This window comes from Heptranchias perlo, chromosome 12, assembly GCF_035084215.1.
Source record: "Heptranchias perlo isolate sHepPer1 chromosome 12, sHepPer1.hap1, whole genome shotgun sequence".
Taxonomy (NCBI): domain Eukaryota; kingdom Metazoa; phylum Chordata; class Chondrichthyes; order Hexanchiformes; family Hexanchidae; genus Heptranchias; species Heptranchias perlo.
Genome location: NC_090336.1, coordinates 20,868,086 through 20,895,220, shown reverse-complemented (window position 1 = coordinate 20,895,220; position 27,135 = coordinate 20,868,086). Strand labels below are relative to the sequence as shown.

General features: G+C 42.0%; 1 protein-coding gene and 1 non-coding gene across 6 annotated transcripts in view; both read right to left on the bottom strand.

Moving 5' to 3' along the window:
• The window catches only part of nap1l4b (nucleosome assembly protein 1-like 4b), a 92,532-nt gene that overhangs the window by 35,200 nt on the left and 30,197 nt on the right, over positions 1 to 27,135 (bottom strand). For all 5 annotated transcript variants that reach the window (XM_067993745.1, XM_067993741.1, XM_067993744.1 and 2 more), the window contains exons 5-10: positions 22,113 to 22,254; positions 18,158 to 18,244; positions 14,643 to 14,771; positions 12,992 to 13,063; positions 5,334 to 5,473; positions 3,356 to 3,501 (exon numbers count right to left, since the gene is read on the bottom strand). In XM_067993745.1, coding sequence (XP_067849846.1) covers positions 3,356 to 3,501; positions 5,334 to 5,473; positions 12,992 to 13,063; positions 14,643 to 14,771; positions 18,158 to 18,244; positions 22,113 to 22,254 — 716 coding nt within the window. The remainder of the gene's footprint in view (positions 1 to 3,355; positions 3,502 to 5,333; positions 5,474 to 12,991; positions 13,064 to 14,642; positions 14,772 to 18,157; positions 18,245 to 22,112; positions 22,255 to 27,135) is intronic.
• LOC137330641 (small nucleolar RNA SNORA54) lies at positions 4,691 to 4,821 on the bottom strand. The gene has a single exon (XR_010965073.1). It is a non-coding gene; the product is annotated as a small nucleolar RNA SNORA54 (small nucleolar RNA).

Below are 27,135 nucleotides of genomic sequence, written 5' to 3'. Positions count from 1 at the left end.
CCCCACTGCTAAGGTTAAACTGACTGGCCTGTAGTTGCCGGGTTTATCCTTACACCCTTTTTTGAACAAGGGTGTAAATATTTGCAATTCTCCAGTCCTCTGGCACCACCCCGTATCGAAGGAGATTGGAAGATTATGGCCAGCACCTCTGCAATTTCCACCCTTGCTTCCCTCAGCAACCTAGGATGCATCCCATCCGGACCAGGTGACTTATCTACTTTAAGTACAGCCAGCCTTTCTAGTACCTCATCAATTTTTAGCCCATCCAGTATCTCAACTACCTCCTCTTTTACTGTGACTTTGGCAGCATCATCTTCCTTGGTAAAGACAGATGCAAAGTACTCATTTAGTACCTCAGCCATGCCCTCTGCCACCATGCATAGATCTCCTTTTTGGTCCATAATCAGCCCCACACCTCCTCTTACTACCCGATTGCTATTTATATACCTAAAGACGACTTTTGGATTCCCTTTTATGTTAGCTGCCAGTCTATTCTCATACTCCCTCTTCGCCCCTCTTATTTCCTTTTCACTTCTCCTCTGTACTTTCTATATTCAGCCTGGTTCTCACTTGTATTATCAACCTGATGTGTCATACGCCCCCTTTTTCTGCTTCATCTTACTCTCTGTCTCTTTCGTTATCCAGGGAGCACTGACTTTGGTTGCTCTACCTCTCCCCCTCGTGAGAATGTACCTAGACGGTACCCAAACCACCTCCTCTTTAAAGGCTGCCCATTGTTCGATTACAGTTTTGCCTGCCAATCTTTGAATCCAATTCACCCGGGCCAGATCCGTTCTCAACCCACTGAAATTGGCCCTCCTCCAATTAAGTATTTTTAATCCAGATTGCTCCTTGTCCTTTTCCATAACTAATCTAAACCTTATGATACTATGATTATTCTTCCCTAAATGTTCCCCCATTGACACTTGCTCCACTTCATTCCCCAGAACTAGATCCAGCATTGCCTCCTTCCTTGTTGGGCCAGAAACATACTGACCAAGAAAGTTCTCCTGAACACATTTCAGAAATTCCTCCCCCTCTTTGCCTTTTATACTATTACTATCCCAGTCTATTTTAGGATAGTTGAAGTCACCCATTATCACCACCCTATAGGTCTTGCACCTCTCTGTAATTTCCCTGCAAATTTGCTCCTCTTTATCTTTCCCACTATTTGGTGGCCTATAGAATACACCAAGTGTAATGGCACCTCTACTGTTTCTGAACTCTAATCAAATAGGTTCAAAGGCCTCTTCAAATCTACTTCTCGGACCATGTGTTCAGTCATCTCCCCATACCTTTCTTACATTACTGCTCGGTGTCTGGTTGTTGTCTCAAACATTTTATGACATTAAAGGCACTATATAAATGCAAGCAATTGTCATTGATCAATTGAAGCAAACAGACACTCATAACAGACAACAGTCACAACATGCAGTTGACACAAAACTTAGTACATAGACACACTAGTTGATCTTGCATGTTGGATCACAAAATAATTCTCTCTTCCGACAATGACTTGCTCACCAATTGCTCTCAATTCTCTGTCCTCTTAACGTTTTCAGGTCTCACTTTTTCTGCATCTCTCTCTCTAGCTGTAATTGCTTTCTTTCATTGTCATATCTGTACCTCTCCAGTTGCCTGTGACAATCTTTCTCTTACCTTGCTTTGTGCAAGTGGACTCTTCCCCCATGTCTTTCATTTCTGTGTTATATATACTAAAAGAGAAACTGATAAATATAGTTCTCACTCCTTTTCTTCTCATCTCCCAGGGAATATGCAACCAGACGCAAGGGTTCAACTCTGACATACATGCAGAGATTTAGGTTAGTCTTATGTATAAAAAAAGTAGGGCTGGGCCTCAATGGAAGGGAACAGCGGGTGTAGACCGGAACAGTGATGGAGCTGGGCTACACTCAAATTCACAAACACAAAGATGTTCATTCACACACAAACATTTAAAAAAAAAGTATTTTATCTGCACAGAAATGCTGGATCTTGGTAACTTAAGACAGATCAGCCATTACCTCTCACAATGCCTTATCTTTTATGCTCTTCTCTATAGTCAAGTATACAGGAATCAAACTGCAAAAATCAAGAACAACCTGAAGCAGAAATTCATTTGCTATTGGGCCGAGTGGTCCCCAGCAGCAGGTGGATATTGACCACTAATTGAACCTGGGAACTTCGTATCTGGTCAATGCGCCAATTTTAAGGGCATTTTACATTACCAAATAATCAAAGATTATAAATTTAGCATTTTTCACCAAGGAAGTTCCCAGCATTTTTTTAAAAAATGTGTTTCAAAATCCAACATCTGATGAGAACTTCAGTTTGATGTTCACCTCAGTTTACGGATGCTGTGACAGAAACAGTAATTTCGGTCTTTCATTTTAAAATAGTTATGTTCAAAAAAAAACAGGTTGTTACAAATGCCTGCAGGAAAACAGACAGCTGATGAAAGGATTAGTTTTGATGGCTAGGGGACAGATTTAAAAATGTTAGTGTATGCAGCTTACTAATCTCCAATGCTCCAGCTATCCTGAACTAACCACTGAGGGAAACTGGCAGTTTTTTGAACTAGCATTAAGCCATAACACATGGTAAAGTGTGATTTAGGATTCACACCACAGTCACAAGACAAAACACCATTGCTACCTTGAAGGTTATTCTATTCAATTAAAGCTGACAGGTGATAACAGTTGTGCTTCAACAAAGAAAAGATTGCATATAATCTAGAGACCCTCACATACTCTTCAGTTTTCTATTCTTCACACAAGAACTCAGAATTTATCTTCTGTAATTTTTCGAAGATGTTTCCAAGAACTTGCTGAAAGTTGCTAAGAATTTCAAACTTGTTTGTTTTAAACAATTAATCCAGATTATAAGCAGTGCAAATCGTGTCACTGCTGTACTGTATTAGTTTCTTGCTGATGTTTCTGCTCTTGTAAGATTTTATTTCCAATATAAATATGAAGTGATCTTAACCTGTACTTAATGATCTAGTAGTGTATGATTTTCCCAACTTCAGAGGTGATGGGCGAATGTGGAGGGCATCTCACGTATTCCTCCATTAACACATCTGCAGTTAACAGACTTGGGCTATGCTAACCGATAAATGATAAGGCAGAGAGATACAGGTTTGTGTTTATGAGAGGCTGACAGAAAACATAGTTTGCCACGTTAATGAGAAACACTGGTTAAAAAGACAAAATTTATAACAGGTGGACCTGCTTGTGTAGAGGCTACTTCTGGTTTATCTAGCATCAAAAGGATCCAGATTTTTGTGAAACCATTTTGCTCAATATTTGGGAGTGGTATTTTGCCCCTCAGCCCATCTATTGTTTGATTTCCTCACCTTTTACTGGATTGAAGAAGTTGAAGAAGGAATCATTGGGTACTTGTTTGGTGATGGTTCGGACAGTCCCTCGACCCTTGTGCTTCTGTTTCTTTTTAATAGTTTTCACTGTTACATTCTTTCCTTTCTTCCAGTCAACAGAGCACCTGTCAAAAAAGGACAACAATTATTCTAAGCTACAGCAGAATCATTTGCCTGTAAAACATATATTTACAATACTTGGAATATTGAGTCTATTTTTCCAATTAACAAACACCTTTAATAGGTTTGTTTATATTTCTATAATGCATACATTCCATCTTTCCTGCCTGTCAAAGCCAGGCTCACCCTCCTGTTCCCAAGCAAGACTGATATATGCAACGCTTGCTTGAATGAATAAAGACCAATGAAAGGATGTTAAAAGTTATTGCTAAATGCATACCTAAATTTTATGCCTGCTCTAGCATTGCTCAGCTGTTCCAAATGTCCTTGAGCAACACTGGGGACCAGACAAAAGTTAAATTTGAATTTAACTTTTACTCGCTCTTAACATTTGAAAGCAGCACAAATTGATTAGTACATCTGATGGAAAACATGCACGCCAAATCTGTGTGTTTTTTTTGGCAAACCAGATTTGATTTTTATGTCTACACGATCACGACTGCATAGCATTACATAGCATACATGAAATAAATCAAGTGTAGTCTTTATATCCTGGCACATTACACACTCAGTCTCGGGTTATAAATATAAATTACGGGCAGCGCAAGCTTCAGCAGAAGTACAAAATATTGCAATCCATGGCTAGAAATGAATCATTGTAAGACCAGTTCTGAATAAAACCAGCTTCTCCTGCATGCTTTGGCAAATAGCGTAGCTGGTCAGACATTCTCGACAAGTGCGGCAACTGAAGTTCCCTCATGTGTGCCCTTGTTTTTGTTCTATGTGAACTGGTTCAGACTACTTCTAACGTGGACCAATTAAATGACCTGGCATCTTCCCTTGCCTTCTCCAACAGATGTTGGGATGGTGACATGCTCCCCCCCCCCCACCTTAATATCGATGTCTGTGAATAAGAACTGTTCTGACGAGGGCTGACGAAAGGTCTTCGGCCTGAAATGTTAACTCTGTTTCTTTCTCCACAGATGTTGCTGAGATTCTCCAACATTTTCTGTTTTTATTTCAGATTTCTAGCATCTGCAGTATTTTGCTTTTGAAGAACTGTGTTATGGTCAAAATGTACCTACTGCTACAAACAGTAGCTATTAAAAAAATCAGAGCCTCTTGGGCTCCTAGATACAATAAACATCCAGACAAGTAGGAACTGGAGTGTAAGGTTTCAACTTAGTAGCAGAATCATGTTCCCAACTCTGACAAGGTCAGATGCTAAATGAGCTTCCAACCCATAATACCGCTGGGATTAATGTAGCACTGGAATGGAACCCGATGCAAAACAAGACACGAGCAACAGGTTACGAACAGTGCAAAGACTGAGAAACTTCAATTACACTACTTGGAGGGGCACTCTTGGTTCTAAGAAATTTCAGGATAGAAAGCTCATCACGCCCACGGCTGTGCGGGCTCCACATCAGAGCTATCTAATCAATTTCCATTTTAATATTTTTCTTCAAGTGTTTATCTAATTATTTTTAAACCCACATCCCTTTATAATTCAGATGATAAAGAGCATAAAACATAACTGGATGAGGAAGAAAAATGTCAATTAAATGGGCAGTTAGCCTCCAAGAAGGATGCCTTTGAGATTTCAATGGAATCACACTGGTAACAACAGAATTAAAGTTAGTTGGATCTTGCTATTTTGGTTTCTGAGCCAGTAGAGAACTTATGGCACACATCTGCAGCCTGCATAGAGAGTAGCTATTACTGTTCTACTGCATAGTCTGTCTATTTCACATCAGAGCCATTGTGACTTGCCGGCAGATGCCAAAATTCACCGGCTAGCAATAAAATGTCAGGTCAATAATGACTTTTCACTTACCCTACAAAGTCAACTATCTCCGGACCCTCGAAGGAGAAAGGATCAGTCTCGTCTGGTTCAGACTTCATCTTGTAGGTTTTGGTTAATACAGAGTTTGTGAAGTAATCATTTGGTTCAAAGTGAAACTCTAATGTAAAACTCTGTTGGAACAAAATACAGCAAAAAGTTATTAATACCACAATAATGTTAAATAGCAATTTTTTCACTATTCTAGCCATCCTCCACCCCTGCCCCTGCCAAATGCTCAAACCTTCAATAAGTACAACGGTTTTTAGTGCTGAAAAGTTGCACTAGTCATATGCTGCATGTCTCCTTTCACCAAGATAAGTTACTCCATTAATTAAATATAAATTTTTCAAACCTGGCTGATAATTAAAACTGAGGCTGTTAATTCTCAACCTCAGACAGTTCTGGGACTCAAATCTGTGGGCAGAGAAACTACCTTCCTAATTTGATACCTGTTTCTCTCACCTTTTCTCTTACCATATACAAATACATCAATTTACTCTAACTGTGAGATGCTAATGGCTGCACCCGTACCTATGAGATAGCTTGGGTGAACGTGACAGTCGTTTGCAGTCCTTGATCTGGACAGGATACCCCAAGCCTGAGCTGGCACTGGTCCAGACCTGACACTTGGTGTAAGACCAAGATAACATAAGAACATAAGAAATAAGAGTAAGCCCCTCGAGCCTGCTCCGCCATTCAATAGGATCATAGCTGATCTTCTACCTCAACTTCACTTTCCCACCCTATCTCCATATCCCTTAGTGTTCAACAATCCATCAATCTCAGCCTTGAAGATACTCAACGACTGAGCATCCACAGCCCTTTGGGGTGGAGAATTCCAAAAATTCATGACCGAGTGAAGAAATTTTTCCTCATCTCGGTCCTAAATGCCCAACCTCTTACCTTGAGACTATGACCCTTCGTTCGAGACTCCCCAGGCAGGGGAAACAGCCTCTCATCATCTACCCTGTCAAGCCCCCTCAGAATCTTATATATTTCAATGAGATTACCTCTCATTCTTCTAAATTCCAGAGAAGAGGCCCATTCTACTCAACCTCTCCTCATACGACAACCCTCCCATCCCAGGAATCAATCTAGTGAACCTTCGCTGCACCCTCTCCAATGCAAGTATATCCCCTTCCTTAGGTAAGGTGACCAAAACTGTTCACAGTACTCCAGGTGTGCTCTCACCAGAGCCCTGTATAATTGCAGCAAGACCTCCCTACTCTTATACTCCAACCCGCTTGCAATAAAGGCTAACATACCATTTGCCTTCCTAATTACTCGCTGGAGCTGCATGTTAACTTTGTGATTCATGTACAAGGACACCCAAATCCCCATGACTACCAACATTTCTTAGTCTTCCACTTAACATCACTTTGATGCTGATGTCATCTTTTGGATAAGTTTCTACTTTTGTAGTTGCAGGTCTCCCAGGTGGAGCCTGTGCACACCCACTTCCCTTGCCATGCACCTGCTCGAAAAGCGCTGAGAAGTCATGATTTTTGTTTGGAATTCATTTCCAGACAGATCTCAGATTGTTTACCTACATAACAGTCTCTGCACTCCAAAAGTAATTAATTGTGTGAAGAGCTTTGAGCTGTTACAATCAAGCACTACATAAATGAAAGGATTTTTTTTTCCTGTTCACCGTGTGTTTCCAATTATGTTCAGTTGGCCCAATGCAGTACTGAAGAGAAATCTGCCAAAGTTAGCATCCAAAATTCCGACCAGTGAACCTGCTGAAAGTGTCCTTATGTAGGGACAGCTGGCAGTGTTGGTGGAACTGTACAACAGCAAAAGTCATCACCTTCAGGAGACGAGATAAAAAACAAAAGAATTTGTGCACAGAAAATACGAACTGCTCATTTAGAGCAGATGATCACAAGAAGTGCACATAATTGGAGTGAAACTTCAAAGTGCTCACTGATGACTAGGAGTGGGCTGCAATGGGCTAAGTTGTAGCAGCTTTGTAACTTAGTCTTTCAATAGCAGAAATTTAATCGATCAGTCGCATCAATGTAAATACTGGCTTCACACAATGATACTTTGAAGTGCAGTGACTTACGTAGCCAAATACAGAAGCCAGGCTGTACCAGCAAGATCCATAAGACAAGCTGAATGACCAGTTAATCTGTTTTTGGTGAAGCTGATTAAGGAAGGTACATTAGCCAGGATGAGGAGAACTTTCTTCCCTTCTTCAAACAGTGCCATGAGACTTTTAATGCCCATGTGAACCAACAGAACAGGGGCCTCAGTTTAATGCTTCAAAAGACAGTACCTCCACCCATGTAACACTCATCACTGCATAGGATTGTTAGCCCAGATGAGTTTAAAACCCAATTAAGGGCTTGAACCCACAATCTTTTGACCCAGAGGCAATAGTACCAACTCAGACAGGCTAGCAGTAATGCTATTGTAAAATTCAGCATTAGTCTTTTTTTAAATTTCCAAAACTTAACATACAACATACATTTCAATACAACAATGATTTGCAATTGTGTGTTGGTGACCATCCTGCAAACACTGACGTACTCCCAAGAACCTTTTGTCCGACTTAGCACAGTTTGGCTTTGGATATCATTGCAGAAAATATTAGTATATACACAACAGAAATAATGTGCTAGTAATATAACACACAAAAATCTGATGACCTTGCAGATTCTCTGGGTCTCGCCAAGGTCTGGGAATCCCAGGGTAAAACCTGGGTGATAATTAATATATTAAATAAAGGTCAAATGATAAAAGTGACCATTAAAAACAATTTCACAAGCAAGGTTTACTAGCTTCAGTTGGCACCTTCCGATTCCTGAGGGTCGAAAAAGCATCTTCACCACAGCAGGTTAGTTCCTTTGTGGTGACTAAGTAACATGTTCATTACAGGACACGCTGAATCTTTCAACAAAATGGACTATAGTGCCACCTAGAGATGAGATATATTTAAAAAAATCTCCATTGGCATTTAGCAGAGATAGTAAATACAAAGGCAGAGAGAGAGGAAAAGAGGGAGGGAAGAGAGACCTGCACAGAGAGGGGGAACAGACACAAACAACAAGACATATGCACAAAGGAAGGCAGAGAAATTAGGCAAATGCACAGGGAGCTTTGGGAGGCTGCGAGGGGGAATGACTTGGAGAGTGAAGGAGAGAAAGCACAATTGTGTGAGGCCTACAATGGGAGCGAACAGAGAGTGGGGCAGAGAGCGAGGGCAAAAGCAGGTGGCACACAGACAGAAATAATGGAGTGACACACAGGGAGGGATGTGAACAGACAGTGCAGAGAAAGAAAGCAAGCAGCTCATGGGCAGAAAAAGTGAGTTGCGTGGACAAGAGTGTGCAGACATAGCAGGATGTGGAGAGATAGAAAGTGAGCAAGATGTGTGCAGAGAACGCAATAGATGAGTGCAAAGAACGACGCAGGAGATGGAGTGCGCAGTCAGAGGGAAAGCGAAGACAGCAAAGAGGGAAAGGGACAGCAGGGCAGATCAACAAAGAAAAAGCGAGGGGACAGAGAATTTTTCCCCTTTAATAATCCAGTAAGAGCTCGATACCCCCAGTCTTTTCCATCCATGTTCTCAAATTTTATGAATCAACGTGTAACTTTTTCTAAATCCATATCAATGTTTCCAGCTCTGGAAAAGGTCAGGTTATAATGAATCCCACCTGCCTTTCGTTTGAGTGGGGTTTATGTGGCATTGGAATGGAACCCGATGAAAGGAGGTATCAAGCAACAGGTTATAATCAATGCAACCAAGTGACAGCTATCTAAGTTTCACATGCTAACGATGGAAGTATTCCACCATCTTTTTTTCCCTGACACATTAACCACGCTCTGTATCTGACCAGGACCTCAGTGCATCACTACGTGATGGCCCATTTAGCAAGTATTGTATTCTTGCACTTACTCAATATACTGTATAGAGCAAGATGGTGTTGAAGATCGATTTAAATACACCAGCCACATTCCCCTGGTAGAAACAGAACCCCAAAATATAATTACACTGTTTTGGGAGAAATCTATCCTTATATATTTATGTATCTGTTGCACCACAGGCCAGCCAAATGCAGACAGAACTATACAATGGGCAAACAAACAGTACATTATCTTCTGCAAAGACCAAGACTAAGAATACCTCGATAAAATTTGACCCTGAGGTTGTTTACCCACTTCTACTCTTTAAGAGTTGCAAAAATTAACTTCTGCTGCACAAATCCATGTTTTGGGAAGTCATACCTGATCTACTGAGATATTATTGATTGAGGTACATAAAATTATGACGGGACTAGATAGAGTGGATAGGGTGGACCCATTTCCCTTAGCAGAGAGGTCAGTGACCAGGGGGCATAGATTTAAAGTAATTGGTAGAAGGACTAGAGGGGAGCTGAGGAGAAATTTTTTCATCGAGGGTGGTTGGTGTCTGGAACTCAGTGCCTGAAAGGGTGGTAGAGGCAGAAACTCTCAACTCATTTACAAAGTATTTGGATGTGCACTTAGAATCATAGAAGTTACAACATGGAAACAGGCCCTTCGGCCCAACATGTCCATGTCGCCCAGTTTATACCACTAAGCTAGTCCCAATTGCCTGCACTTGGCCCATATCCCTCTATACCCATCTTACCCATGTAACTGTCCAAATGCTTTTTAAAAGACAAAATTGTACCCGCCTCTACTACTGCCTCTGGCAGCTCGTTCCAGACACTCACCACCCTTTGAGTGAAAAAATTGCCCCTCTGGACCCTTTTGTATCTCTCCCCTCTCACCTTAAATCTATGCCCCCTCGTTATAGACTCCCCTACCTTTGGGAAAATATTTTGACTATCGACCTTATCTATGCCCCTCATTATTTTATAGACTTCGATAAGATCACCCCTTAACCTCCTGCTCTCCAGGGAAAAAAGTCCCAGTCTGTCTAACCTCTCCCTGTAAGTCAAACCATCAAGTCCCGGTAGCATCCTAGTAAATCTTTTCTGCACTCTTTCTAGTTTAATAATATCCTTTCTATAATAGGGTGACCAGAACTGTACACAGTACTCCAAGTGTGGCCTCACCAATGCCCTGTACAACTTCAACAAGACATCCCAACTCCTGCATTCAATGTTCTGACCAATGAAACCAAGCATGCTGAATGCCTTCTTCACCACCCTATCCACCTGTGACTCCACTTTCAAGGAGCTATGAATCTGTACTCCCAGATCTCTTTGTTCTATAACTCTCCCCAACGCCCTACCATTAACGGAGTAGGTCCTGGCCCGATTCGATCTACCAAAATGCATCACCTCACATTTATCTAAATTAAACTCCATCTGCCATTCATCGGCCCACTGGCCCAATTTATCAAGATCCCGTTGCGATCCTAGATAACCTTCTTCACTGTCCACAATGCCACCAATCTTGGTGTCATCTGCAAACTTACTAACCACGCCTCCTAAATTCTCATCCAAATCATTAATATAAATAACAAATAACAGCGGACCCAGCACCGATCCCTGAGGCACACCGCTGGACACAGGCCTCCAGTTTGAAAAACAACCCTCTACACTTGAAGTGCCGTAACCTACAGGGCTATGGACCAAGTGCTGGAAAGTGGTATTAAGCTGGATAGCTCTTAATTTGGCCGGCACGGACACGATGGGCCGAATAGCCTCCTTCTGTGCAGTAACTTTCTATGATACTGTAAGGTAGAGAGTGAGGGGCATGCAGATTGAACATGTATGGAGATGGCTAGAATAGCTATCAAGAATTGGAAACATCAAAACAGCTGTCTAATTTGTAAACTCGGGTTTAAACAATGGCTATATCTTGTTGGCAAGCTGCGGAGAAAAGCAGTTCTTGCTCCTGGATTCAGTATAATCCAGCACAGTGCAGAATATGGACCTTTTGGAGATGTCCTAATCAAGGCCAGATACCCCACGGCGCAATGGCCAGACACCCTGCCATTTCCAAGATTCTGATGCAACAGCACGGGAGCCATAGTACTTGGTTGCCAGTATTGCAAGATCCGGTGATGCTGCACTGCAGCATTCTACATGAACATGAAAATTCTTACACAGGATACCAAAGCTTCACATGACACCACTTCTGCAGAGTTCGCACAAGGTTAGTGTTATCACCTGGAATTAAATGAATTGCACTTTTAAACTTCTGCACAGAGAAAGAGTTCCCTATGCAGAAGAAGCAATATCTGAAACGTTGCCATTTGTGTTTGTTGTGAGCCATGATTACTAAAACCTGCATTATGCTATGATAAACATTACCAGCAGGTTGAAACTCTGGCCCAGCTAGTAGCACACTAACAGTTTCAGGCAGATCACTTTCAGTCCATCTAGCCCACCTATCCACAATATTCCTGTGGTGAATTTTTAATAACCCTCAATCCCAATGTTAACAAGAATCTGTGTAGTTCCTACAACTTATGATCTTCCAGCAACAACTGAGGTCAATATTATGAAACATCTGTCCTCACTACATCTGTCTTCAACGGTCATGTCACAATCAAAAATCTAGTCGCTGTACTTGAACAGCCTTGTCTTTCTACCTTTCAATGAACCATCTCAAATTTTCCATCTATCAACAAATTTAACTTTTAGGATAGCTTCAGATAAAGATGACCCTAAGCCCATTTTATCTCAATCCCCAGAATACGACCCTGCTACTTTTCTTCAATCAAAATAGTGGCCAGGCCTCAATCACCCCACCTGGGAACTCATTCCAGCCACTGATTATCCTCTGTGTAAAGAAATATTTCCTGACTTTCATCTTAAATATGCTCTTCACAACTTTCCTGTCCTGCTCCCTGGTTTGCCATTCTTTTCTTTATCCTATTATGCATCTCACATACCTCAGGTCCCAGAGAAGAGGTTTCTGCTTGAGGCAGAAGACACCAACTTATGGAGTCCCTCTTCATAGCGTTGTCAACACCAGGGATCAGACTTCTTGTTCTTCTGTGCAGGGCCTGCATGGCCCCTAATTTTACAGCAGTGAAAAATGTATTCAATAAGGAATTCTTGCACCTATTGATTTCAAATAATATCCAGAAAGATGGACAGACCTTGCTGCACAGTGATTGCATTTTTTATGGAAGGAATTCTAATTTGATATAGCATCCCAAAAATAGTCTGGATGGAATTTTTTTCCTCATACTGGTGATTCAAAGCAATTTGCTAGCATTCAGTTGCAATTTCAGATCCTGCTGTAGATGTCACTTGTTTGTGACCCTCTCCTCTCTCATTTCCTCATCTTTTTACGTGGGTCTCTTCTATATCTTTTCACCCTCCATTGTTTGCACATTCTTTTGTCCTTCATGTATCTCCATTACTCACTGATGATCTTTTATATTTAGAAGTCCTATTAAGCAGTTGCAGGTTATTTCACCCATTTACTCCCTGTGATTGCTGTATCTGTTGATTCTTTCTTTCTCCCCATTCTTCTCTCTATTTTTCAAACTGTACTAAATGCCTGCTTATCTTTTAGTCTTCAGTTCTAATGAGGGGATACACACACGAAACATCGTAGCTGACTTTTTGATTTACAGACACTGATTGACCTGCTGTGCATTTCCAGCATTAGTAGTTTTTTACACTTAGAAATTAGTTTTAGCATCCCAAATCCTTCAGCTTTCCATCTCTACCCCAGCATTCACAAACACTCACCATAGGCTCAGTGGGCTCGGAGAACTTCACTCGTACATCCTGCAAGTGCTTCAAGATAGGCTCATCGTGTTCCTGTAGAAAATGACAATTAAAATGCATTCAGATCTAGACAAGTACCCGATCCTAATGAGGTTGCATGTCAACGCTTGGCTGTCTGGCATTTCCTTGTTTTGCAGTGATGTCTATATTCCCTCCAAAAAGCTATAAAGTTTTTACTAAACACTTGTCATTCTCCCATGGTACTGATCATGGCAAGTCAGAGGATGGGCTGTTTTAGAAGAACAGAATATTATTCCACATAAAACAGAATGTATACTATGGCCCTATAAGGTTAGAAAGTGTAATTGCTATGGACTCTTGAAATGAATGCTGGAGTCAGTTACAGATCAGAACTCTGACTATCATATTGGCAGGCCAATTAAGTTGGGAAATATTGTGGAATCCACATGATCTTAGCCAGAGGAATTGAAACCAAATTTTAAAACTATTTTTCACCTGCAAAAAAAAGCCGTGTATCGGAGGTAAGAACATAATTGTCTAAAAATTTAAACTTTCCTTTATTTACATGTATTCAATTATTTCTAATTTGTTTAACTTACTGATCCTAAGGTCTGCTGCAGCTGCTATGAAAGTGGACATCAGCGTTGGGAGTCAATCACATGGGAAGAATGACAATAATATGCGGTAGAGTAAGTGTACCTAGGTTAAGATAAGCTCAACTACAATTGACTAACTGAAAATTGTTACAGGAAATTATTATACAAAAGCATTACAGAAAATATGCCACGGCGTGTGCTACATTCGAGATCTATATTATAAATATCAATGATCACAATTGCTAACAACATTCAAACATTCTCCTTGTATTGTGATACAACTGTGTCCAAACACAACATGGCGACTGGAATATTCAGGGATTAAGTATAAAGTTCATACGGCTATCTTTCTTAGTCTCTTGCCGGTGTACGAGGAAATTACTGGAAATGAATATTTAGCATATGAATATTTAACTCTGGCCATAGGAGGGAGACGCTTCATGAAAGCGATGAAAGAAAAAGCTGGAAATCATGATTCATAGTCTGACTTCTACAGAGCACCACGCAAATGAATGCACAGGGTTCCTGGCTACCATCTTAGCTGAGGAATGGTACATGGCACAGGAGAAAACTAAAGGGTATAAAACTAAAAACAAAATATATGCAAGCAAGCGAAAAACATTAAAAATCTGTCAACCACTGGATGGAAAGAAAATCCATTGTTACTTCAGTTGCTGAACAAACAACGATGTGGTACTATCATGAAGTACCCAAGAGTAGATAGTGATAGTGAGATATAGCAGTGCTAGTCATGACCTGATGATCAGACATTAGATCTGTTCAAAATGTTTGTGGCCAGCATTTGATACATATTTTAAATGCAATATAAGTGAACATTTATGTGAAACTCAATGTCTCTATTTTGTTGAAGTACCTCACTGGCTGCATAGCATTAAAAGTTAACCGTTCAAAATTAAAATGCAGCTAAATGGTTGCGCTGCCTAAAAAGGGAAACCAACTGTTCCATGTAGTCAAAAATACAGCAACACTTCATATAACTAGAAAGGTTACCGATGTTCTGCAGCACATGCTAACGATCCCCTTCCCTTGCTCACCTCCACAAGTTCACTCAGCATGTCTACATTTCTGAATATTGTGACCCAGAATTCAGGAATTCCTTTGGGGTTCTCCTCCTGCTCCGATTCTTTTTTTTCCTCTATCGCTGCTTTCTTTTTCATTTCATCCTATTTATACAAACATTTAATCTTGATCAGTACATTGGTAATAATAAAAAAACAGGATAATTGTATTGTCTCATCGTACTGTAATGAACATAAAGCAAACAGGATTACAAGCTCTTTCACTTGACCACTGAAGTGTGCATTTTCACAATGTGCTTACTTCCCCCAACTTTTTGGTCAAGGTTTCATAGGAACAGGAGTAGGCCATTTAGCCCCTCAAGCCCATTCCACCATTCAATGAGATCATGGCTGATCTGTGACCCAACTCCACATACCTGCTGTAGCCCCATATACTTTAATATCTTTGGTTAACAAAAGTCTATCAATCTCAGATTTATTAACAATTGAGCTAGCATTAACTGCCGTTTGCGGGAGAGTTTCCAACTTCTACCACATTTTAGCGTAGAAGTGTTTCCTAACAAAGTTTTGGCTCTACTTTTTAGGCGATGTCCCCTAGTCCTAGACTCGCCAACCAGCAGAAATAGTTTCTCTCTATCGACCCTATCAGTTCCCGTTAATATCTTGAAAATTTCGATCAAATCACCCCATAATCTTCTAAATTCCAGGGAATACAACTCTATTTTGTGCAATCTCTCCTCGCAATTTAATCCTTGGAGTCCAGGTACCATTCTACTAAATCTACACTGCACTCCCTCCAAGGCCAATATATCCTTCCTAAGGTGTGGTGTCCAGAACTGAACACAGTACTCCAGGTGTGGTCCAACTAGTGCTTTGTATAGCTGTAGCATAACTACTATCCCCCCTGTATTCCAGTCCTCTAGATATAAAGGCCAGCATTCCATTAGCCTTTTTGATTATTTTCTGTACCTGTCCATGACATTTTAATGATCTATGTACATGGACCGTCTCTTTCGGCCTCCACTGATTCAAGCTTTTCACCATTTAGAAAGTATATGTTTCCTTTTTAGGTCCAAAGCGGATAACCTCATGCATTGAAATCCATTTGCCACAGTTTTGTCCTAATGTGGCGATATGCTGGTGATGGACTGGGGTGGACAAATGTAAGGAATCTTACAACACCAGGTTATAGTCCAACAGTTTTATTTGAAAATCACAAGCTTTCGGCGCTTACCTCCTTCGTCAGGTGAGTGAGTGAAGGGTTCACTCACTCACCTGACGAAGGAGGTAAGCTCCAAAAGCTTGTGATTTTCAAATAAAACTGTTGGACTATAACCTGGTGTTGTAAGATTCCTTACATTTGTCCACCCCAGTCCATCACCAGCATATCGCCACATTAGGACAAAACTGTGGCAAATGGATTTCAATGCATGAGGTTATCCGCTTTGGACCTAAAAAGGAAACATATAACATATAACTGTCAAATAAAACTGTTGGACCTGGCCTGGTAAGATTCCTTACACAGTTTTGTCCAGTTAATCTAATATCTCTCTGTAATTTTATGCTTCCATCTACACTGCTTACAATGCTGCCTATCTTCGTGTCATTGGTAAACTTGGATATGAGGCTCTCTATCCTGTTATCCAAGTCGTTAATAAATACAGTGAATAGTTAAGGCTCCAACAGAGATCCCTGTAGGATACCGCTAGTCACATGCTGCCAATTTGAGTACCTGCCCATTATCCCTACTCTCTGTCTCCTGCCACTCAGCCAATTTCCTAATCAGGTCAATAATATGCCCTCAATTCCATGAGCTTCAACTTTAGCTAACAGTCTCTTATGACGGACTTTACCGAATGCCTTCTGGAAGTCCATATAAACAACATCCATAGACCATTTCCCTGTACACTACTTTAGTCACCTCTTCAAAAAATTCAATTAGGTTCATCAGGCATGACCTACCCATAACAAATTCATGCTGGCTCTCTCTGATCAGCAGAAAATTTTCAAAGGTGCTCAGTCACTATCTTTAATTATAGATTAGTAATTTCCCAACAACACATGCTAGGCTAACTGGTCTATAATTCCCGGGTTTCCCTCTCTCACCTTTCTTAAATAATGTTGTGTCATGTGCAATTTTCCAATCTAAAGGAACAGTTCCTGAATCAAGAGAACTTTGGAAGATTATAGTTAGAGCATCTGCAATGTTCTCACCTACTTCCTTTAAAACCCTGGGAAGGAAATCATCTGGTCCTGGGGATGTGTCACTCTTTAGTGCCATTATTTTCTTCATTACTGTTAATTTGTTTACGCTAACTATGGTGAGTCCCTGTCCCCAATTCAAAATTAAGTTCCTTGGGGCGTCTGGCATGCTATCCTCTTCCTCTACTGTAACTACTGACACAAAGTAATTATTTAATATGTCCACCATCTCCTTATTGTCATTTACAACATCACCATCAGTTTTTAAGGGGCCCACATTGCTCTCGACCACCCTCTTTTTCCTAATATAATTGTAGAAATGTGTTGATTTTGATATCCCTTGCAAGTTTCTTTTTGTACTTTTTTGTAGATCTTACTATCTCTCATCACCCTTTGCTGTTCTTTGGATCTCTCCCAGTTGCCAAGATCTATGCTATTTTTTGCATTTTTGTATGCTTTTCTTTTAGTTTCATGTTGTCCCTTACCTCTTTTGTCGTCCATGGCTTTTTTTTTTGGCAAGTTGAGCTCTTGCCCCTTACGGGCATAAACTGGTTCTGTATCACGTTAAATTCCTTTTTGAATAACTCCCACTGATCATCTGTCATTTTACCCATTAACAGATTTGCTCTGTTTACTGTGAAGAGTCTCTGTCTCATCCCGTTGAAGTCAGCCTTACCTAAATTTAGACTCTTAGCAGCTGTTACGGGTTTCTCCCTTTCAAACACAATGTTGAACTCAATCATACTGTTGAGCCAGATTTAATTAACAGCCTAATACTCATTATTAAATCAAATATGACCTGCCCTCTTGTTGGTTCTAGGACATATTGTTGCAGAAAGCTATCCTGGATTCTCAGTCTCACTGCCAGTGGACTGGACAGTCCAGTGTGTTAGACAAAGGCTTTTCATCTCTGGGACTTGGATGTGAATCCAGGAACAAGTTTCCTCTCTGTCAGATTCTTCTAAAAATTCATTTGGGCAGTCCACTCCAGTTTCCAGTAGGCATGTGCCCATAGCACAAAACTGCACGTAATATAGCACAACTGGTAGTAAATGGGCAAAATCAGTCAAGGCCACAGAATGGCTGGTGTGAGAAATGGAAAATGTCACACTAGTGCAGAAAGGGACACTCTTCTGATGTTGGGCTCAAGCACAATGGTGGGGCAGTGTGAAGGAAACTTTATCCTACAACTCATTAGTGCTGTATCTATATTTTGAGGGAAAGGAATAGGCCTGCAGAAATATCACTGCATTTGTGCAGACCTGTGAAGAATACAGTACTGATACAATAATGAACATAAAATTTCTCCACAACTAAATGAGACTTACTGCTAACTCCTCCTCTTCCTCTTTGTCACTATGCCATTCACACTCTGCATCTGTAGGTTCTACATTGCCTGTTGTTATGTCTCGTCTCTGCAAAGAGAGAAATAAATGAGCCAAAAACGGATTACGAACAATTTAAGCATAATATTGTTTTTTTTTAAATGACCAGATGGAATGCAAGAATATTTTTCATAAGTGAAATCACAATGCAATGTTAAAATGTGTAAATGTATAGCCCACCCTTACAAGACTTGAATACAGTACCAACTCGTATGAGCACAAGCTAGCATGGAATGAGAACGAGCCATTTACCAATCAAGCTTGCTCCTTCCAGACTGCATACTGTCGACGTTACCACGAATTCGACCCAGTCATTTAACTTCCTGAGTGAAAGTTCTGCACTAATAATCCCTGCTCCCAAAAGCCATTAGGCAAAGACCAAAATATTTGCCAGTCATCACATCTGCTCGATTCAATCCTGGTCAGCCATCCTCCACAGAGAATATTACCCCACCCTGCTAGCCTCAGTGGCCCAGAAACCATTCTGTCATGTGGTAGATTTGATAAAACTTCTTTCAAAAATATTATTTATTCTTTTTATTTGTTATTGGGATGTTGGTGACACCGCCAAGGTCGCATTTATTGCCATCTCTAGTTGCCCTAAGGTAGTGGTGGCCATCTCCTTGAACCTCTGCAGCCCTGGTGCTAATGTTGCTCCCATAAGGGCGTTAGGTAAGGAGCTCCAGGATATTGATCCAGCAACAATGAAGAACGGTGATATATATCCAAGTCAGGATGATACGCAACTTGGAGGTGATGGTTTTGTTCCAGTACAGCTACAACACTGGCATCCACCCGACAATGTGGAAAATTGCCCAGGTATGTCCTGTCCACAAAAAGCAGGACAAATCCAATCCGGCCAATTACCGCCCCATCAGTCTACTCTCAATCATCAGCAAAGTGATGGAAGGTGTCGTCGACAGTGCTATCAAGCGGCACTTACTCACCAATAACCTGCTCACCGATGCTCAGTTTGGGTTCCGCCAGGACCACTCGGCTCCAGACCTCATTACAGCCTTGGTCTAAACATGGACAAAAGAGCTGAATTCCAGAGGTGAGGTGAGAGTGACTGCCCTTGACATCAAGGCAGCATTTGACCGAGTGTGGCACCAAGGAGCCCTAGTAAAATTGAAGTCAATGGGAATCAGGGGGAAAACTCTCCAGTGGCTGGAGTCATACCTGGCACAAAGGAAGATGGTAGTGGTTGTTGGAGGCCAGTCATCTCAGCCCCAGGGCATTGCTGCAGGAGTTCCTCAGGGCAGTGTCCTTGGCCCAACCATCTTCAGCTGCTTCATCAATGACCTTCCCTCCATCATAAGGTCAGAAATGGGGATGTTCGCTGATGACTGCACAGTGTTCAGTTCCATTCGCAACCCCTCAGATAATGAAGCAGTCCGAGCCTGCATGCAGCAAGACCTGGACAACATCCAGGCTTGGGCTCATAAGTGGCAAGTAACATTCGCGCCAGATAAGTGCCAGGCAATGACCATCTCCAACAAGAGAGAGTCTAACCACCTCCCCTTGACATTCAACGGCATTACCATCGCCGAATCCCCCACCATCAACATCCTGGGGGTCACCATTGACCAGAAACTTAACAGGACCAGCCATATAAATACTGTGGCTACGAGAGCAGGTCAGAGGCTGGGTATTCTGCGGCGAGTGACTCACCTCCTGACTCCCCAAAGCCTTTCCACTATCTACAAGGCACAAGTCAGGAGTGTGATGGAATACTCTCCACTTGCCTGGATGAGTGCAGCTCCAACAACACTCAAGAAGCTCGACACCATCCAAGATAAAGCAGCCCGCTTGATTGGCACCCCATCCACCACCCTAAACATTCACTCCCTTCACCACCGGCGCACTGTGGCTGCAGTGTGCACCATCCACAGGATGCACTGCAGCAACTCGCCAAGGCTTCTTCGACAGCACCTCCCAAACCCGCGACCTCTACCACCTAGAAGGACAAGGGCAGCAGGCGCATGGGAACAACACCACCTGCACGTTCCCCTCCAAGTCACACACCATCCCGACTTGGAAATATATCGCCGTTCCTTCATTGTCGCTGGGTCAAAATCCTGGAACTCCCTTCCTAACAGCATTGTGGGAGAACAGTCACCACACGGACTGCAGCGGTTCAAGAAGGCGGCTCACCACCACCTTCTCGAGGGCAATTAGGGATGGGCAATAAATGCCGGCCTTGCCAGCGACGCCCACATCCCGTGAACGAATAAAAAAAAAACATTGCTGCTCTAGTCTTTCTCAGTCGTAGAGGTTGCAAGGGAGGGACGTGGCGTTGGAGTGACCTTGGTGAGTTGCAGATTGTACAGACTGCACCAGCAATGAAGGAGATGGATATTAAGTCCAGTGGTAGAGGAGTACGGATTAAACAAACTGCTTTGTGCTAGATGGTGTCGAGCGTCCTAAGTGGTGTTGTGGCTGTAACGTATTCAAGCGAGTGGTGAATATTCCATCACATTCCTGACTTAATCCTTGTACATGTTGGAGGGGCTTTGAGGGTTCAGGAGGTAAGCCACTCATGCTCACACGTGAGTACCCAGCCTCTGCCCTGCTCGTAGCCATAGTGTTAATATGGCTGATCCAGTTCAGCTTTTGGTCATTGGTGACCCCAAGATGTTGATGGTTGTGGTGGGGGGGGCGGTGAGCTCAGCAATAGCGGTGCCATCGAATGTCAGGGTGAGATGGCTGGGTTTTCCCTTGTTCAAGATGGTCATTATTTGTCACTTGTCAGCCTAAGCCTGGATATGGGGTGGGGGGGGGGGGGGGGGTGGTCGTGAATATGGGTAGGAGAGTTTATATGGAGGGATAGGTTAAGGGAGGATTGGAGGGCAGCAAACTCAGGACAGAAGGGAAGACGTTGAGGTGCAGGTTGAAATCACCGAGCATGAGAAGCCGCTCAGTGTAGAGGATGAGGGAAGAAAGGAGTGAGGATATCTCAGAGAAAATAGGGTGGGCAGTGGAGAATGAGGATTTTAAATGAGAGATGTGAGGGGTGGAACAAGGTGAGGTGCTCAAAGGAGAAAGTGCTAGAGGAATAGGGGGACACTATCCCTCTTCCACCCCAGAACTCCAGTATTCATACTTGGTGATTTTTCCAGAATTCAGTAGCGTGGTTTAGATGGACAATCCAGTGGACTCCCACTCTCAACTCATCCAATAATGAAGCAGCCTATTCCAGCATACAGCATCACCTGGATAACATCCAGGCTTGGGCTGACAAGTGACAAATAATGACCATCTTGAACAAAAGAAAACTCAGCCATCTCAACATGACATTCAATGGCACCGCTATTGCAGACCACAAAATTAGTGATAAGGGGCACACTGTCACCACGGCAGTTTGGGCGAAGCAGGTGGTTGAAGGTATAGCCAGGCTTTGGGTGGGGGGGGGGCCTGGGTGGTTTCAGTAAGGGGCATCAACCATGAACTAAGCTTCCGTCAAGACCATGATGTCAATGCAGTCATCCACAACAAGGTCATGGATGGCAAAGACCTTGTTCGCAGTTGCAAAACATTGCAATGCCATACTCTAATCTTGATGTTGGTTTATAACAGTATAACTTTGTTATACTGTTATAAAGCAAAATTCTCAAGCACGAACACCCCTCATTTTAATAAGCATAAAAGCATTATTTAAAAATTGCAAGACCTATACACCACAGCAACTGCAAAATGACAAACATATGAAAGTCAAGATAAACATACATTTAATACAGCAATTTGTGGTATACCAAAAGTGATATTTGGTTACAAACAATCTTAATATATTTAACAAACACCAGAGCATTTGGCCTAAGACAGTTAAGGGGTTATTTGCCAGGTAAGGGATTACTTTACAAGCAATATCCAAATAGCTTGTTTTTTTAAGCACTCATACCTTTTCGAAGTATGGCTGGTAAAGGGCTGCATATTTCCGCTCCAACTCATGAACTTCTTCATAAAATTTGGCTTCTATATGGGCACACTTGACCTGAAGATGTTTCAAGGCATTTATTCTTCTCTTTACAGCTTTAGGTAAACTGCACAAAACAGTTAATAGCACAAATAACAAACAGGAAGTGTAGCGTACAATGTTCTCTGCCTTTTACTACCAATAAAAAAAAATTGCAGAATGCAATACTCCCCCCCCAATCCCAATTTAAACAGTGTGAGGGGGTTGAATTACCTATTTTCTGAGACATTAATTCAGGAGTACCTCAGCTTTCACATTGTTAATTCAAATCCTTCACTCAGTCATGTTTAGTAACTCCAATTAAACCACTTGCTCTCAACCACGTTAATGCACATGGTGAAAATTAAAGCAATAGTACAGCTCTGTAAAGTCTGCTTTTAAACAAAACTATTCTATATCCACTTATATCCACTAGCAGGAGATCAATCCTCAATTCCGTGAGACTCCCAGCCAATTCAGGAGGATTGACAACCATAGTAAAGATGCTGCAATTGACCTCAGCATCCCAGTTATAGAGGAGAAAGCCAGCCAGGGCTCCCACTCAATCATCCAACCACCACTACTGAAATAAGCAAGCGTGGATACTTAATGATCACAAGCTATGATGCTCTCCAGTCAACATCCTGCTGACGCTCAGAGTGCCAAAGGGCCGGGACCATACCCCAGCAAGCAATCAACAACTTCAGGAAAGGAAACCAGTGGGAAAAGAGGGGATACTTCCAATTTTAAAATTTTCAGGGTTCTGTATGTATCATTCAAATAAAGTTTGTAATTGGAGATTAGGAATAATTTAGACAATTATAGGATAATTTATCTCACTTTAAAAGCAATTGCAGTATATTTTCTCTAAGAATAGGAACATATTGTGAACTCTGCCTAGGCTGAGCTACGAACAAGCCTCTAGGCCTTGTGCCTGCTGGATTACTGCAATAGTGGAACAGAATCTGCTTTAGCCACCTGGACAATGCACGGACTGCGAATTCCCAATTACATTTCACTGTTAGTCCGTTATCTGAGGAAATAGGACCTGTAACTGAACACCGCAAGATTTTATTTCTGCTACCAGCAATCAGCAGGATAAATTTGATGAGACATCTGCCCTGATTACTGTCGCCTCTGGCTGACCTCTGCTGTTCTGCTATCCAATATACAAAAGAATAAAAATGTTTCAACTCTGACCAGGCCAAGCTGCAGATCAGATTTCAGCCCATGGTTTTTGTTGCATTAATGTAGCACTGGAATGGAACCCGAAGCAAGAGGAGTCACAAGCAACAGGTTACGAACAGTGCAGGGACATTGAGACTTTAATTATATTTCACCCTCAGTCTGCTTTCCTGAAAGGTATTCAGGGTTGTATGGAGGAGCAGGAAAGGCAAAGGGTGCTCTTGGCCCAATTTCATGGTCTAGTATCATGAAAGAATTAAATGTTTTGAAATATATATTACAAATCTGTAGCAAAAGCAGGTGTTGTGCTTTTGAAACAACTGTATTCAATCAATGTTTCCACAGGGCATGTCTTCCCCTCCTTAACATGGTTGACCAGACCATCCTTCTCCAATGCCTCCAATCTGTTGTCCAGCTGGGTGGGACTGCCCTCGCCTGGTTCTACTCTTATCGATCCAATTGTTGCCAGAGCATCTCCAGCAGTCGCTTCTGTTGCCACTCCTGCCTTGTCACCTCTGGAGTCCCTCTAGGGTCTATTCATGGTCCCCTCCTCTTCCTTATCTACCCACTGCCCCTTGGTAAAGTCATCCACAGATATGGGGTCAGTTTCCACATGTATGTTGATGGCACCTAACTCTACCTCTCAATCTTCCACTGACTCTGTGCTGTCAGACTGTTTGCCCGACATCCAGTCTTGAATGAGTCGCAACTTCCTACAGCTAAGTATAGGGAAAACCAAATCCCTTGTCTTTGGTCCCTGTCACAAATTCTGTACCATTACTTCAACCTCCTCCCTACTGTCTCAGGCTGAACCAGACTGTTCACAACTTCAGTGCCCTGTTTTGACCTTGAGTGGAGCTTCCAACCCCATATCCTGTCCATCACAAAGACTTGCCTACTTCCACCTCTGCCCATCTGCTGCTTAAATGTAGAATGTTTGGGGCAGTCACAATCCAGATCCTAGTGGGTATCAACCACAGCAGAAAAGAGACCATAATTCAGAACGCAGTTGGCAGTTTCACTTAAGGGGACAGGATAGCTGGTGTGGGCAATAAAATGTAACACTCGTCCAGCAGGGGTTCTCTTCTGACGTTTGGGCTGAGGCATATTGTTGGGACAGAGTACAGGGAGTTTTATACTGCAGCTGCTATATATGGTTGAGCATGCTTTATGCTGATACAATGCCTGAAATCGAAGTGGTTCTCTATTTTCAGCACAAAATTAGCTAATGTTTCTATAGAATTCCTGGTAGATATTCTTCCTAAGTAACAAATTAATTGGAACAATTTATCCTGTACATTTTGGGCAGGAGCATAATTCAAGTGCATCATCAATGTTAATAGAAGCCCAAACATGGAATTATTGTCTTAAACTCATTGCTGCTTTGTAAATAAGGATTCAGCTACAGTTTTCTCCTCTCTCTGAGGCAGCGGCTCAAGCTGGTATACAGTTTCGTGAATACGGGTAGCCCTCCAAAAACTCACCCAAATAGCCATTATTCACACTTGAGCTTAGACAATAAATACAGCCAGGCTATTTTTTCATGGGTGCATCACAGCCAACTCCTTACCAAATATGTACTTTCCAGCAGTGTCACTGGACAGCAAACAGGAAAGGAAATCCTGGCTGCTTTTCACCACTCTTGCCTGGAGCTTTTCAGAATAATTGCAGCACCCTCACTGTAACCAAACCTCGTCCAAATTCCCATCCCATCTTGGCTGATATCAGTCAACTTAATATAGACCAAGCATCAGACCGGCGACTTTCCTAGTCTGTACAGCACAGTATGTGACCTTCAACATCAACTCTTGAATTTTACCATTATGTAGCAACTCAGCTGATTGCCCATTAAAATATTTCAATTTCAATGAGGTATTAATACAAGGACATAAAAGTTATATAATGTCTTTAACATAGAAAAACATTCCAAGGGACTTCAGAGGTGTAACCAGACAAAAATGTATGCAGAGACAATGGTGGTCATATTTAGAGGGGTGATCAAAAGCTTGGTCAAAGAGGTGGGTTTTAAGGAGTAGAGGTGGGTTTTAAGGAGTAGAGGCAGGTGGACAGGCAGGGGCGTTTATGGAGCAATTCCAGAGCGTGGCCCCTAGATTGTGAAAGCACGGCCGGAGGGGGGGGGGGGGGGGGTGGGTGTTGAATGCACCAAAGGCCAGAATCAGATTAACGGAAAGTTCAGGGTGGAGGGGGATCATAGGGCTGTAGGAAGTTATGGAGCAAGGAAGAGGCAAGCTCAAAGAGATTTAAACACAAGGATGGACATTTTAAATCTTAAGCAAAAGAGGATCGGGAGACAATGTCGGTCAACAAAGACAGGGATGAGGGTGATTGGGACTTGGTGTGGGATAGGACACAAGCAGCAGTTTTGGATGAGCTGAAATTTATGGAGGGTGGAGGATGGGAAGCCGGCCAGAAGGGAATTGGAAAAGTTGAGTCTGGAAGCACGGATGAGGGTTTCAGTGGCAGATGGGCAGAGGTGGGTGATGTTAGAGGTTGAAAAAGGAGGTCTTTGTGATGGAGAGTAAATGGGGCCAGAAACTCAGCTCGGGGTCAATTAAGTTTACAAACAGCCTGGGCAGCCTGACAAGGACCAGGGAGGGGAATGGAATTGGTGGCGAAGGTATGGAATTTGTGGCAGCAGCCGAAGACGATGACTTCTGACTTCCCAATGTTTAATTGGAGAAGACTGAAGTTCATCCATGACTGGATATCAGACTAGCAGTCTGACAGTACAGCAATGTGGTGGAGAGGTAGAGCTGGTGTCTTCAGCATACATTTGGAAGTTGACAAAAGGTTATAGTATTATTTAGGTGTTTCCTGGTAACATTGCCATAATAATTAAATACTATCATATAGATAATGAGTTCTTCACTGCATGGGGAATGGGATACTCTGCAACAAACCCTGTCAGAACAATATAATTGACTGCCAAATCCACTGAGGTGATAGAAGCCAGGTCACTTATATGTCTGTCATAACCTTGCAACAATCCTATTGGGGCCCTGTAAATAAGGTTCTCAGTTTGGCTAATTTCTGCAGGAGTGTGAATTGGTAGGGGAGACAGTAACTGTGCCGTTGAACCTATTTGTGATTGATAGCTTTAATTGTGAAGGATATCTTTTTGCTCTTTTGTCTCAGTGTGGACTGCAAAGCAAAGGGAGACAGAAAAAACCTGCAGTTTTCAGCAATGATTCTTCAGTGTATTTCTACTTCTCCATGCAGTTAACAGGTTGAATGTATTTAATAAGTTGAAGCCAGTAGAGTGCTCCATAAGCTTCCAGTCTCACTTGAAACCGATCAGAGTGTCTGGTCCAAGCTAACTACTAAAGAGACATACAAGGGTTTAGAGACATTTATTATTTTGAAACAGGGACTTTAACTAAAGTGTTGCAAACTAGTGAAATTTGCTGTGTTTCCTGTGTCTTGTTCAATCTTTCTTAATAAACTTGATTCATTGTTGTATTGTGACATACAATCTGTCAGTGTTATTTTCCATCAGTTATAGAAATCATGTACATATGGTGGTAACCAGGGCTATTTTTAGTGTGTACTTCACCAACAGAAGGGTTCATCATTTACCTTATAGCTGTTAACCCAGATTAATTTGCACACAAGGCCACGTTTTGGTTCTTAGGAGCATGAGCTTGCCCGTGGAAGTGAACTTTTACACTGAGCATGAAAAAAAGTATCTGGAGCATATTGGAATTGTAATAGATCTTGATTCCGGTTTAATGATTTGTTAAAGCTGCAAGCACAGCCCATTATA